This window comes from Silurus meridionalis, chromosome 26 (genome assembly GCF_014805685.1).
Source record: "Silurus meridionalis isolate SWU-2019-XX chromosome 26, ASM1480568v1, whole genome shotgun sequence".
In the NCBI taxonomy this organism is placed as follows: domain Eukaryota; kingdom Metazoa; phylum Chordata; class Actinopteri; order Siluriformes; family Siluridae; genus Silurus; species Silurus meridionalis.
In genome coordinates this window covers 15,283,544-15,296,043 of record NC_060909.1, presented here as the reverse complement: position 1 = coordinate 15,296,043, position 12,500 = coordinate 15,283,544, and the positions used below count along the sequence as shown (strand labels likewise).

Sequence of the window (12,500 nt, the reverse complement as noted above, 5' to 3'; positions counted from 1 at the left end):
CTTCAGGTGTCACACGTGCGCGGATTAGCGCTTTTGAAGACTTCCTGTACGCGGGTGTTCGGAGCCCTCCAGGGGCGTGTGGTGGACGTGTTGAGGATAAACCGCTTTAATGCCAGCGACACACACACACTCGTCACGCTGCCGAGTCTAAAGGACGTCAGAGTTTATCACAAACTCGCTCAGCCTGCAGGTAAACAGTGCTTTCTCAATCACACACACTCACACACCAGATTTCTCCAGCTTCTTCTCCAGCAAGGTTTCAAGTTCTTACCGTTTTTACGTATTTTTCATCTCGTTTATTTGTTGTTTTTTTTTATTTGGAATATTCAAAGGTCGAATGAGATTTTATGACGAATCAGAGATTTAATGCAGTGATGTACATAAATACACTATACATTTTCATCTTTTTAATGCCTTGACTTGACAAGTACACACACACACTCTCTCACTATAGAGTCCGTAACACTGCATGACCTGCATGAACAAAAAACTGACATTTAACCTTTATAGCAATTTCTTTTCATATACACTGTGTACAGGTGTGTAATAAATGTACTGATAATAATAATACCTCCTGTGTGTGTGTGTGTGTGTGTGTGTGTGTGTGTGTGTGTGTGTGTGTGTGTGTGATAACTGTTCTTTCTCTTGCCAGTGAAAGCACACGCGTGTGAGGCGGATCGTCATGGCAGGAGAGGAGGATGTGCACACTTGTGTCTTTGAGACACGGCTATCGGTCACGTGTGTGTCGTTGTCGCCCGGATACCTGCTCCTCACCGACCTTACATCATGCAGGAGTAAGTGTGTGTTTCTCACCACACACACACACACACACACACACACACTCACACACCAGGTTTCTCCAGCTTCTTCTCCAGCAAGGTTTCAAGTTCTTACCGTTTTAACGTATTTTTCATCTCGTTTATTTGTTGTTTTTTTATTTGGAATATTCAAAGGTCGAATGAGATTTTATGACGAATCAGAGATTTTTGTGTCCCATAATGCAGCATTGGCAGTTTGGCAGTGCTGGATTTGAACTCTTAACCTACCAGGTTTCTCCAGCTTCTTCTCCAGCAAGGTTTCAAGTTCTTACCGTTTTAACGTATTTTTCATCTCGTTTATTTGTTGTTTTTTTATTTGGAATATTCAAAGGTCGAATGAGATTTTATGACGAATCAGAGATTTTTGTGTCCCATAATGCAGCATTGGCAGTTTGGCAGTGCTGGGATTTGAACTCATGACCTACCATCCATATTCTTTAAACACTGATCTATCACTTCCTTACACACTTATCCACAGCCACTCATAGCTAAGCATTAAGGGTCTTGATCAAACGGCCAGCATTGGCAGTTTGGCAGTGCTGGGATTTGAACTCTTAACCTACCAGGTTTCTCCAGCTTCTTCTCCAGCAAGGTTTCAAGTTCTTACCGTTTTAACGTATTTTTCATCTCGTTTATTTGTTGTTTTTTTTATTTGGAATATTCAAAGGTCGAATGAGATTTTATGACGAATCAGAGATTTTTGTGTCCCATAATGCAGCATTGGCAGTTTGGCAGTGCTGGGATTTGAACTCTTAACCTACCGATTTATAGACCAATGCCTTAACTGCTGGCGTACCACCAACCCGATCGTAGAGGAAGTATAAGAAACTGGAGGAATTATCGATCATCACTCATCATGGAGCGCAGTGTGGAGGGAATGGTGAGGGTTCAGATCCCAGATTAAAATGAGGAATATCAGTGTAATGATAAATAATACCAAAACGTTTCACCCGTCAGATGATGCTGATGCTTAAAGATGCATCGTGTCTCTCACACACACACACACACACACACACACACACACACACACACACACACTTGTCAGTGAAGTGTCAGTTTGAAGGTGTGCTGTGTTTTTTTTTTTCCTCCTGAGGGATCTCCAGCCCCTGGTTTCTCTCGGTGCTGTACTCGTGATTTAGCTGAGAAGTGTGAGAAGTGTGAACACCACCACCCGTTGAGACGTTCCTCTCCTCGTCTCATCTCCTCTCCTCTCCTCTCCTCTCAGTCTTGCCCGCTCTGTCTCCGTCTCTTCAGGTGTCACACGTGCGCGGATTAGCGCTTTTTGAAGACTTCCTGTACGCGGGGTGTTCGGAGCCCTCCAGGGGACGTGTGGTGGACGTGTTGAGGATAAACCGCTTTAACGCCAGCGACACACACACACTCGTCACGCTGCCGAGTCTAAAGGACGTCAGAGTTTATCACAAACTCGCTCAGCCTGCAGGTAAACAGTGCTTTCTCAATCACACACACTCACACACCAGGTTTCTCCAGCTTCTTCTCCAGCAAGGTTTCAAGTTCTTACCGTTTTTACGTATTTTTCATCTCGTTTATTTGTTGTTTTTTTTTATTTGGAATATTCAAAGGTCGAATGAGATTTTATGACGAATCAGAGATTTAATGCAGTGATGTACATAAATACACTATACATTTTCATCTTTTTTAATGCCTTGACTTGACAAGTACACACACACACACTCTCTCACTATAGAGTCCGTAACACTGCATGACCTGCATGAACAAAAAACTGACATTTAACCTTTATAGCAATTTCTTTACATATACACTGTGTACAGGTGTGTAATAAATGTACTGATAATAATAATACCTCCTGTGTGTGTGTGTGTGTGTGTGTGTGTGTGTGTGTGTGTGTGTGTGTGTGTGATAACTGTTCTTTCTCTTGCCAGTGAAAGCACACGCGTGTGAGGCGGATCGTCATGGCAGGAGAGGAGGATGTGCACACTTGTGTCTTTTGAGACACGGCTATCGGTCACGTGTGTGTCGTTGTCGCCCCGGATACCTGCTCCTCACCGACCTTACATCATGCAGGAGTAAGTGTGTGTTTCTCACCACACACACACACACACACACACACACACACACACACACCTGCGTGATGTTCTGCAGCTCTGAACAGAACGATGGATCTGATTAAAGTCAGAATCAGGAGAATTTGTTCTGGATGTAATCACACTGATGGAATTAGTGCCAAATGCTGTTTTCTCTTCCCGCCTTTAATTCGCATCACTGACGAGTAAATAGACAAATAATTACACACATTCATTACGCTTTGTGATGGCACACACACACACACACACACACACACACACACACACACACACACACACACTCACAAGTCTCCTGAATTTGTGGTTACCAGAATTGACCTTTTATTTGTCCGTCTATTCTTAGATATACAGTATATGTACATGTGTGTGTGTGTGTGTGTGTGTGTGTATATGAGTGTATATGAGTGTGTGTATGTGTGAGTCTAACGTGTAACTGATTTGCGTTATCGTTGTTGAGTCTCTTCCTGATCTCGTGTCGTCAGAGGCGCAGGATGAGGCATTTGTAATGTACAGTAGAGGTCGTCCAGGGGTCATCCGCGGGTTGGGGATTGACGGGAGCTCACGTGACGAGCGCATGATTCAGATCGAAGGACTGGTGAACCCACGTGTCCTGGATTTCCACGCCGTGAGCGGCTACGTGTATTTCTCCGACCCGAGCGACTTCCTGATCGGACGACAGAAACTGGATGGAACTGGACGGGAAACAGTGTTTAAAGACGGTGAGATGTAGATACTCAAGATGTCCACAAGGGGATCTGTGTTTCCTGCATCACACCCCGCACACACTCACACTCACACACACTCTCACTCACACACACTCCACTCTCACTCCACACACTCTCACTCCACACTCTTACTCCACACACTCCACACACTCTTACTCCACACTCACTCCACACACCTCGCACACTCTCACTCCACACACACTCTCACTCCACACACACTCCACACACACTCTTACTCCACACACACTCCACTCTCCTCCACACACTCTTACTCCACACACTCTCCTCCACACACACACACACACACACCTCCACACACCTCGCACATTTTCACTCCACACACTCTCCTCCACACACTCTCGCACACTCTCACTCCACACACCTCTCCTCCACACACACTCTTACTCCACACTCCACACACCTCTTACTCCACACACTCCTCCACACACTCACACACACTCTCCTCCACACTCTCACTCACACACTCCACACACAAACACTCTTACTCCACACACACTCCACTCTCACTCCACACACTCTTACTCCACACACTCTCCTCCACACACACTCACCCCACACACACTCACACTCACACTCCACACACCTCGCACATTTCCTCCACACACTCTTACTCCACACTCCACACACACTCTTACTCCACACACACTCCACTCTCCTCCACACTCTCACTCCACACACACTCACTCCACACACTTTACTTCACACACACACTCTTACTCCACACACACTCTTACTCCACACACACTCCACACACTCTCCTCCACACACTCGCAAACTCTCGCCCGCACACACTCACACTCCACACACACTCTCCTCCACACTTTTGCACACTCTCACTCTGCACACTCACACTCCACACTCTCCTCCACACACTCTTAATCCACACACATTCCACACACTCTCCTCCACACTCTCACTCCTCACACACTCACCCCACACACACTCACACACCTCACAAATTTTCACTCCACACACCTCTTACTCCACACACACTCTTACTCCACACACACTCCACTCACTCTCCTCCACACACACACTTACTCCACACACACACACACACACACACACACACACACTCACTCCACACTCTTACTCCACACACACTCTCACTCCACACACTCTCACACACTCTCACCCCACACACTCACACTCCACACACACTCTCACTCCACAAACTTTTGCACACTCTCACCCCGCACACACTCACAATCCACACACTCTTAATCCACACACATTCCACACACACTCTCACTCCACACACACTCTTACTCCACACACTCACACTCACACACCTCACACTCCACACACACACACTCTTGCATACTCACACTTTCTCATACTCACACTCTCTCACACTCTGCACATACTCACACTCCACACACTCTTGCACCCTCACACTCTGCACACACTCTACTCACCTCCGCACAAACACTCGCTTACTCACACTCTTTCACACTCACACTCTGCACATACTCACAGTCCACACACACTCTCTCACACTCACAATCTGCCACACTCACACTCTCTCACACTCTGCACACTCACACTCTGCACACAGACAAAGTCCACAAACACTCTTGCATACTCACACTTTCTCACACTCACTCTGCACACACTCACACTCCACACACACACTCCACACACACTCTCTCACACTCACACTCTGCACACACTCTCGCACACTCACACTCTGCAAACACTCACACTCCACACACACTCTACACACACTGACACTCTCGCACACTCACACTCCGCACACACTCTTGCACACTCACTCTCCGCACACACTATTCACTTACACTCCGCACACTTACACTCTGCACACAATCACACTCTCACACACTCACACTCAGCGCACACTCTTATTCCTCACACTCTGGTCCATGTTCCTCGTGATGCTGATGAAGAAATAAACTACAGTAAGATTCTTACCTCTGCCTCTTTGTGTTCCTCTGTGTGTAGGTGTATATCAGGTGGAGGGCATGTGTGTGGACTGGCTGGGTAACAATCTCTACTGGACGAGTTTTGGACACAGGAAGTCCATCAGTGTGATGGGTGTGGAGCGAGGGTTGGAGAGCAGGAGAACTTTGCTGGACAGAGGGATGTTTCACCCCAGAGCCATCGCTGTTGACCCTGTCACAGGGTAACACTTACATCAGTACATCTTGCTTTTCTTCCTGTGAACACACACACACACACACACACACACACACACACACACACACACACATCTATATACACACTCACCTATATACACACACACTCGCACACCTATATACACAACCATATATATATATATACAGTGAGAAAAATAAGTATTTGAACACTCTGCTATTTTGCAAGTTCTCCCACTTAGAAATCATGGAGGGTCTGAAATTATCATTGTAGGTGCATGTCCACTGTGAGAGACATAATCTGAAAATTTGGCACAATATATGATAAACTACAGGAAACTACAGGAAACGTTTGACCTCTGTAATTGCAAACAAAGGCTACTGTACCAAATATTAACATTGACTTTCTCAGGTGTTCAAATACTTATTTGCAGCTGCATTATACAAATAAATAGTTTAAAAATCATATATTGTGATTTCTGGATTTTTTTAATTTAAGATAATGTCTCTCACAGTGGACATGCACCTACGATGACAATTTTAGACCCCTCCATGATTTGGGAGTGGGAGAACTTGCAAAATAGGACAGAGTTAGGGTTAGGGTGTTCAAATACTTATTTTCCTTACTGTATATATATATAGTCAAGTCAAGAAGCTTTTATTGTCATTTCAACCATATATAGCAGATGCAGTACACAGTGAAATGAAACAACGTTCCTCCTGAACCCAGGTGCTACATAAAACAACATAAAACAACAGTCACAGAACAGAAGAACCCTAACCCTAACCCATATATATATATATATATATATATATATATACACACATACACACTCGCACACTCACCTATATACTCACATACACACACACACACACACACACACACACACACATGTAACTGTAAAAACACATTATATAACATGCACTATCCATGCATTCATCAGTCTATCTAAAGTGAGAGAGAGAAAGAGATGAAGAGAGTAATATATTAATAGTGTAAACTCAGTTGTCGTGCCGTGTTTCTGTCTAAGTGCTTTCAAATGTTTAATGTCAGACGATCTGCTTACTGCTGCTATTTATACCACTATACTCTCCACACACACACACACACACACACACACACACACACACACACACAGTTAATAAAATATTAAAATACAGGACTGTGTGTGTGTGTGTGTGTGTGTGTGTGTGTGTGTGTGTGTGTGTAAAAAAGAGAGCGTCTCAGGTTCTTCACTCTTCAGGTGATGTGATATTGAGTGCCCCGTGCTGGCTGACATTCCCACCCTTCTCCCTCCTCCTCCTTTATCCCTCCATCTCTGGGTTTCTCCGTGTCACTTCCTGTCTGAGCGAGTGTGTAAGATGATGGATCAGTGGTTATGACTTTCTGTCCTTCCACTGCTCATCGTGTGCTGTTTGATAGCAGAAGCTGTCACTCTGAAGGATGCAGTCAGTCCATTTGTAGGAATGGATGGAGAGAGCGAGAGGGCAAGAGAGAGAGAAAGAGAGAGTAGAGAGAGAGAGAGAGAGATGATCAGAATGGTGTATGGAATCAGTCTGGGTGAACTGAGATACACTGACACTCCATGTTTAATTCCACAAAGCTGTGATCATCTGATTGAACAGTGGTTGTTGCTATAGTTACAGCTCAGGGCGTTAATTTACTTTATTCTTAAAATATTCACTGCGAAAAAATGTGAAAAAAGAAAACTAAATAAAGAAAAAAAGTGCTTGAAGTTTTCTCATCATGAGCTCATTATATAACTAATATCACTTCCTGTGTGCAGATCTGTTTACTGAACACCATCTTTATTCTTTTATCAGCTGATTTGTTTGTTTTAGAATTAAAATGATCATTAAAATAATTAGCCAATAGAATAAAGACCTCAATATGAAACATATAAATATCAAATGTGTGTGTGTGTAAAATGTAAATACAAACAGAATGCATTCATTTGCAAATCTCATAAATCAATCATTTATTTCCAATAGATGATAAAAAAAAAACATATCAAATTTTAAAACTGAGGAAATTTAACATTTTTAGAAAAAAATCTGGTCACCAATCGGTGAAAGACTTCAAGAGCGAATTTCAGAATAATGTTCAACATCAAATTGCAAAACAGTTGAATATCATCTCACTATTTACAGAACATAAAATCAAGGTTTCAGAGACTCTGGAGAAACACGGCAAAAATTAATTATTTAAAAAATCATATAAAATCATTTCCATCTCCTGGCCAATCAGAAGGCAGTATTCTGGCCGTATTCTCTGCGGCGGTACGATGAGGATGAAGACTCTTGTGTAGTTTAGAATTGATGGAGGAAAACTTGTTTGTGTTTGTTTATAGCTGGATGTTCTGGACAGACTGGGAGGAGGACGAGATGAACGACAGCAGAGGGAGGATAGAGAAAGCGTGGATGGACGGATCTCATCGGCAGGTCTTCGTCTCCTCTGATGTTCTCTGGCCGAATGGTTTGACGCTGGAACGTTCCACAGAGACGGTGTTCTGGTGTGATGCGTTTCACCGCCGCATCGAGAAGATCCACTATAACGGCACACTGCGAGCTGTGAGTGTGTTTCTCCAGATGTCTCACTCTCCTCTCCTCTCTCTTCTCTTCTCTTCTCTCTTCTCTTCTCTTCTCTTCTCTTCTCTCCTCTCCTCTCCTCTCCTCTCCTCTCCTCTCCTCTAGTCTGCAGCTTTAACACTACACTACTACAGTAAAGGTGGAGTGTGTGTGTGTGTGTGTGTGTGTGTATTGTTCCTGGATTGCTGATGAACTGGGATCTCTTGATGTGTAAGGTGCTGTACTCAGGATCAGAGCTGAATCACCCATTTGGAATCACACACTATGAGATGTATGTTTTCTGGATGGATTTTGTGAACGCTTCGATTTTCCGTCTGGACGTTTCATCTGGTGACGTGTCGCTGCTGAGGCAGGAAACACCTCCACTGTGGGGACTCCAGGTTTATAATCCACACAACCAACAAGGTACAAGATTTACTTCCTCAAGGAACTTCTTTATTCCATTATATTTCTCTCTCTCTCTCTCTCTGTCTCCTCTTTGTCTCTCTCTCTCTCTGTCTCTCTCTCTCTCTCTCTCTCTCTCTCTCTCTCTGTCTCTCTCTGTCTCTCTCATTTTTTTCTTAAACAGCCTCAGTATGAAGCACATCTACACATAAGATGAAGAATGAGATGGGTTTCCCTTTTCTTCTTGTTAATGTTTATGCACCAAACTATGGGGCTGAAAGAGTGAGGTCCTTTTTAAAACTGCGAGACGCGCTAGAGTGTTTCACTGATGTGTGCATGGTGCTTGGGGGCGACTGGAACTGTACTTTAGATCACACACTGGACAGGAATGGAGAGGAACCTTATCCCTCTTCTGCTACTTCACTCAACAATATTGTTAAGAGGTACAGCTTGTGTGACATTTGGAGAGCAGAACATTCAGGAGTGAGGCAGTACACATGGGTCAAGGCATCTCACCACCACATTAGTGCAGTCTGGTTGGATTGTTTTTACATCAGCAGTAATAACAGAAACAGAGTTTTAAAAACTATCATCCTTCCCAACGGTTTAACTGACCATCACACATGCACGATAGATATAAGTCTAAAACAGTCACAGCGCACCAGCTATTACTGGCATTTTAATCTCAAACTTTTACACGATGCATCTTTCTGTGAAAATTTCTATATGTTCTTGTCAAAGTGGCAGCAACGGAAGGAGGAGTATGATGACGTTGTTCAATGGTGGGAAGTAGAAAAGGCACAGATTCGTATGTTCTTTCAGGACTACACTGCTTTCTCTAACAGCCTCACCAAATCAACCATCAAAGCTCTTGAGAAGGAAATCACAGAGACTGAGGATGAACTGATAAACAAAGACTCTGGTAGAGTGGGAGAGCTAAGAGAAAAGGCCACAAAATGAGTGTTCTGGATCCTCCAGCAACATTGTGCAGGCATTACAGAAGAAGCTTACTGACTTTTTCTGGGCCGGACAGCACTGGATACAGGCTGCTGCACTCTACCTTCCTGTCCTGGAGGGGGGTCAGGGCCTGATGGACATCAGAAATAGAATCAGGACCTTCAGGCTTCAAGCTGCACAAAGACTCCTGTACTCAACACCATGCTGGGCAGACACGGCTCGCACCCTGCTGCAAAAAGCGAACATTTTTAAATACGACGTGGATCTGTTTTTAACCAGACTGTGCAACACAGAGTTAGGGGAGTTCTCTCCTTTCTACAGATCTGTTCTAACAGCCTGGACACAAGTTTTTAATGTCCAGAGGGACCTTTCAAATCCTGGACACTGGAGAGAGAATGAACCTCTCTTTAACAAGGTGTCACACTACAGCATGCTCAAAGACTGTAGAGAATCGAAGTGGTCAGGCCAGACTCGTCTCCCAAAGGCTGCTGGAGATCCCTGTACAAACCTCCGATAGAGAAACGCACTGGTATCTCCAATGGAGGATTGTTCATTAGGCGGTAGCAACGAACAGACACGTGGCACACATCGACCCCACAATAGGGAGGGAATGTGTCTTCTGTAACACAGATGAGTCAGTAGACCACCTGTTTCTGCACTGCCCCAGGCTGAGAGGACTGTTCAGGGTGTTAGAGGGATGGGTCAGAGACCTGGGCAGTATCTTCAGTGAAGAGCTTTTTATCTTTGGGCCTTAATACGTGAGCACAGACAGAAAACGTGTCTGCCTGATAAACTTCCTAATAGGAGAATCAAAACCTGGAAATCTGGTTAAGAAGAAAAAGGAAGCTCAGGAGTGAAGGCACAGTAGATCCTGAGGTGATGGTTAGAGCTCTAATATCTGCTATTCTCAGGGCGGAGTTCACATATTTTAAACTGACAAATAATCTGGATGGTTTTGTTCCTGGGGACTGAATGATGTCTTGTGCACACTGGACCAGGATCATCAACTGATTCTAAATGTGCAATGTTTTAATGTGTGTGTCCTCGTTTAAGCCGAGCCTCGAGCCTTAAGCCGAGCCGGGGGCATCAGCAGCTTTTAATTTTGTTACACTTTTTATTTATTTTTTACTTTTTTTTCTTTTTCTCACTCTCTCTCTCTCTCGCGCTCTCTCTCTCCATCTTTCTCTCCATCTCTCTTTTTCTCAAATAGTTTTGAATTACAGAAACTGTGTTTGATCACATATGAACTGTATTTCATTTTCTGTGTGTGTGTGTGTGTGTGTGTAGGGAATAATGCGTGTGTGTTACAGCACGGTGGTTGTGGTGTATCTGCTCTGTGTCTTGCCGTCCCTAGCGGCCGTGTGTGTGTGTGTGCGGACGAGCATCACCTCCTCAAAGACAATCTCAGCTGCACAGGTAAGGACACGCCACACACACTTCATTACTGCTTCATTCACCTGCTTCCTTCACCTTGCTCATCTGTGGACGTTCTAGAGATGCTTCTGGAGTTCCTGGAGGTCTTGCCCAGCTTTGTGAAATGCCAGGAAAGCTCCTGCAGCAACAGTAACACTGTGGTGTTCTGGACCATCTTTCCGTGTGTTTTTTATAATGACTTATTAATTACTGTTCAGTGGTCTGGTGTGGAGAAATCGAGGTCTTCAGCGTCTCGGCACGGTTTTGCTGACTGGTTACTACGGAAACACGAGATGCAGTTGTGGTGTCTATCTGAACCACCTTCATTCATCTTCATGGAAAGGAGACAGATTGTCTGTGAGCTTTGTGACCTCACTGTGTAAACGCTAACGCCGACGGCCTGCAGAGGAAAAGCTGGAGAAGTTTTAGAACCTCAGGATGATGAAAGGTGTGGAACTTCAAACAAAACCCCACTGGTTCTCAGGAATCCAAAATCTATTGCTCAGGGTTGGCTGAGAGGTGTCTGTGTGTGTGTGTGTGTGTGTGTGTGAAACTGATCAATAAAATCTGCTGCCACTCATTGCCTGATCGATAATAAACACAAATACGACCTCGGATCAGATGCAAACTGAAGAAGAACAAAATGCCAAATGCTCTTAACTCTGAGTTTACTCACAGGAACATATGCTGCATCCTCCAGAGACTTCAAGAAGGTCAGAACATTAACAATAATTCCTTCAGCACAGTCACCACTGGCTCGCTCGTTTAGGGATAAATTGAGGAGGTATCAAAATGTTTGGAGACTAGTTTTGTAACACACCAACAGATAGCAGCACGATGCTGCATGCACAGTCAAAGGGACCACCGACCTTCATAAGTCATTGTCTCAAAGAAGGTCCTGTGTAACTGGTGCTATTTTGACCCACGTGTGTTACCACGTCTGCTATTCTGCCTACGTGTGCACCTGTGACCGAGCTCTGCTCACACGTGAACAACATGATCTCACTTCCACACCCACACTACTCGCCAGATTTGGCTCCTGAGGACTTCGCAAAGCTTGCTATTGTGATGCCTTTGCAGAGATCCGGCGTGAATCCCAGAAGGTGCTTGATAAGCTTTGAAAAAGAGACGTTCCAGGAGACGTTCCTGAAGAACGCTGGGAGTGTGATGTGTGTATATTGTATGTTTTGAGAAAGTACTGAGAGAAGAACAGTGTGTTGGTGTAAAAGTCTCCTAACAGTGTGAAGAGACACCAGTGAGGTAGAACTGAGGGGTGAAGGACACCTTTCATGCTGTGTGTGTGTGTGTGTGTGTGTGTGTGTTCTCCTCCAGCAGCAGAGTTCTCAGACAGGAAGCAGTGTGGTCCTGATGAGTTTCGGTGCAGAAATCAGCGCTGTATTCAGCTCATGTGGC

General features: G+C 44.5%; 1 protein-coding gene across 1 annotated transcript in view; it reads left to right on the top strand.

Annotated features, from left to right (window-relative positions):
- The window catches only part of LOC124379760 (low-density lipoprotein receptor-related protein 1B-like), a 201,326-nt gene that overhangs the window by 47,165 nt on the left and 141,661 nt on the right, over window positions 1–12,500 (top strand). The window contains 8 exon segments of the mRNA XM_046840329.1: window positions 2,073–2,259; window positions 2,723–2,866; window positions 3,367–3,603; window positions 5,593–5,773; window positions 8,096–8,315; window positions 8,549–8,738; window positions 10,962–11,090; window positions 12,420–12,500. The exon segment at window positions 12,420–12,500 is cut by the window's right edge and continues 57 nt beyond it. Coding sequence (XP_046696285.1) covers window positions 2,073–2,259; window positions 2,723–2,866; window positions 3,367–3,603; window positions 5,593–5,773; window positions 8,096–8,315; window positions 8,549–8,738; window positions 10,962–11,090; window positions 12,420–12,500 — 1,369 coding nt within the window.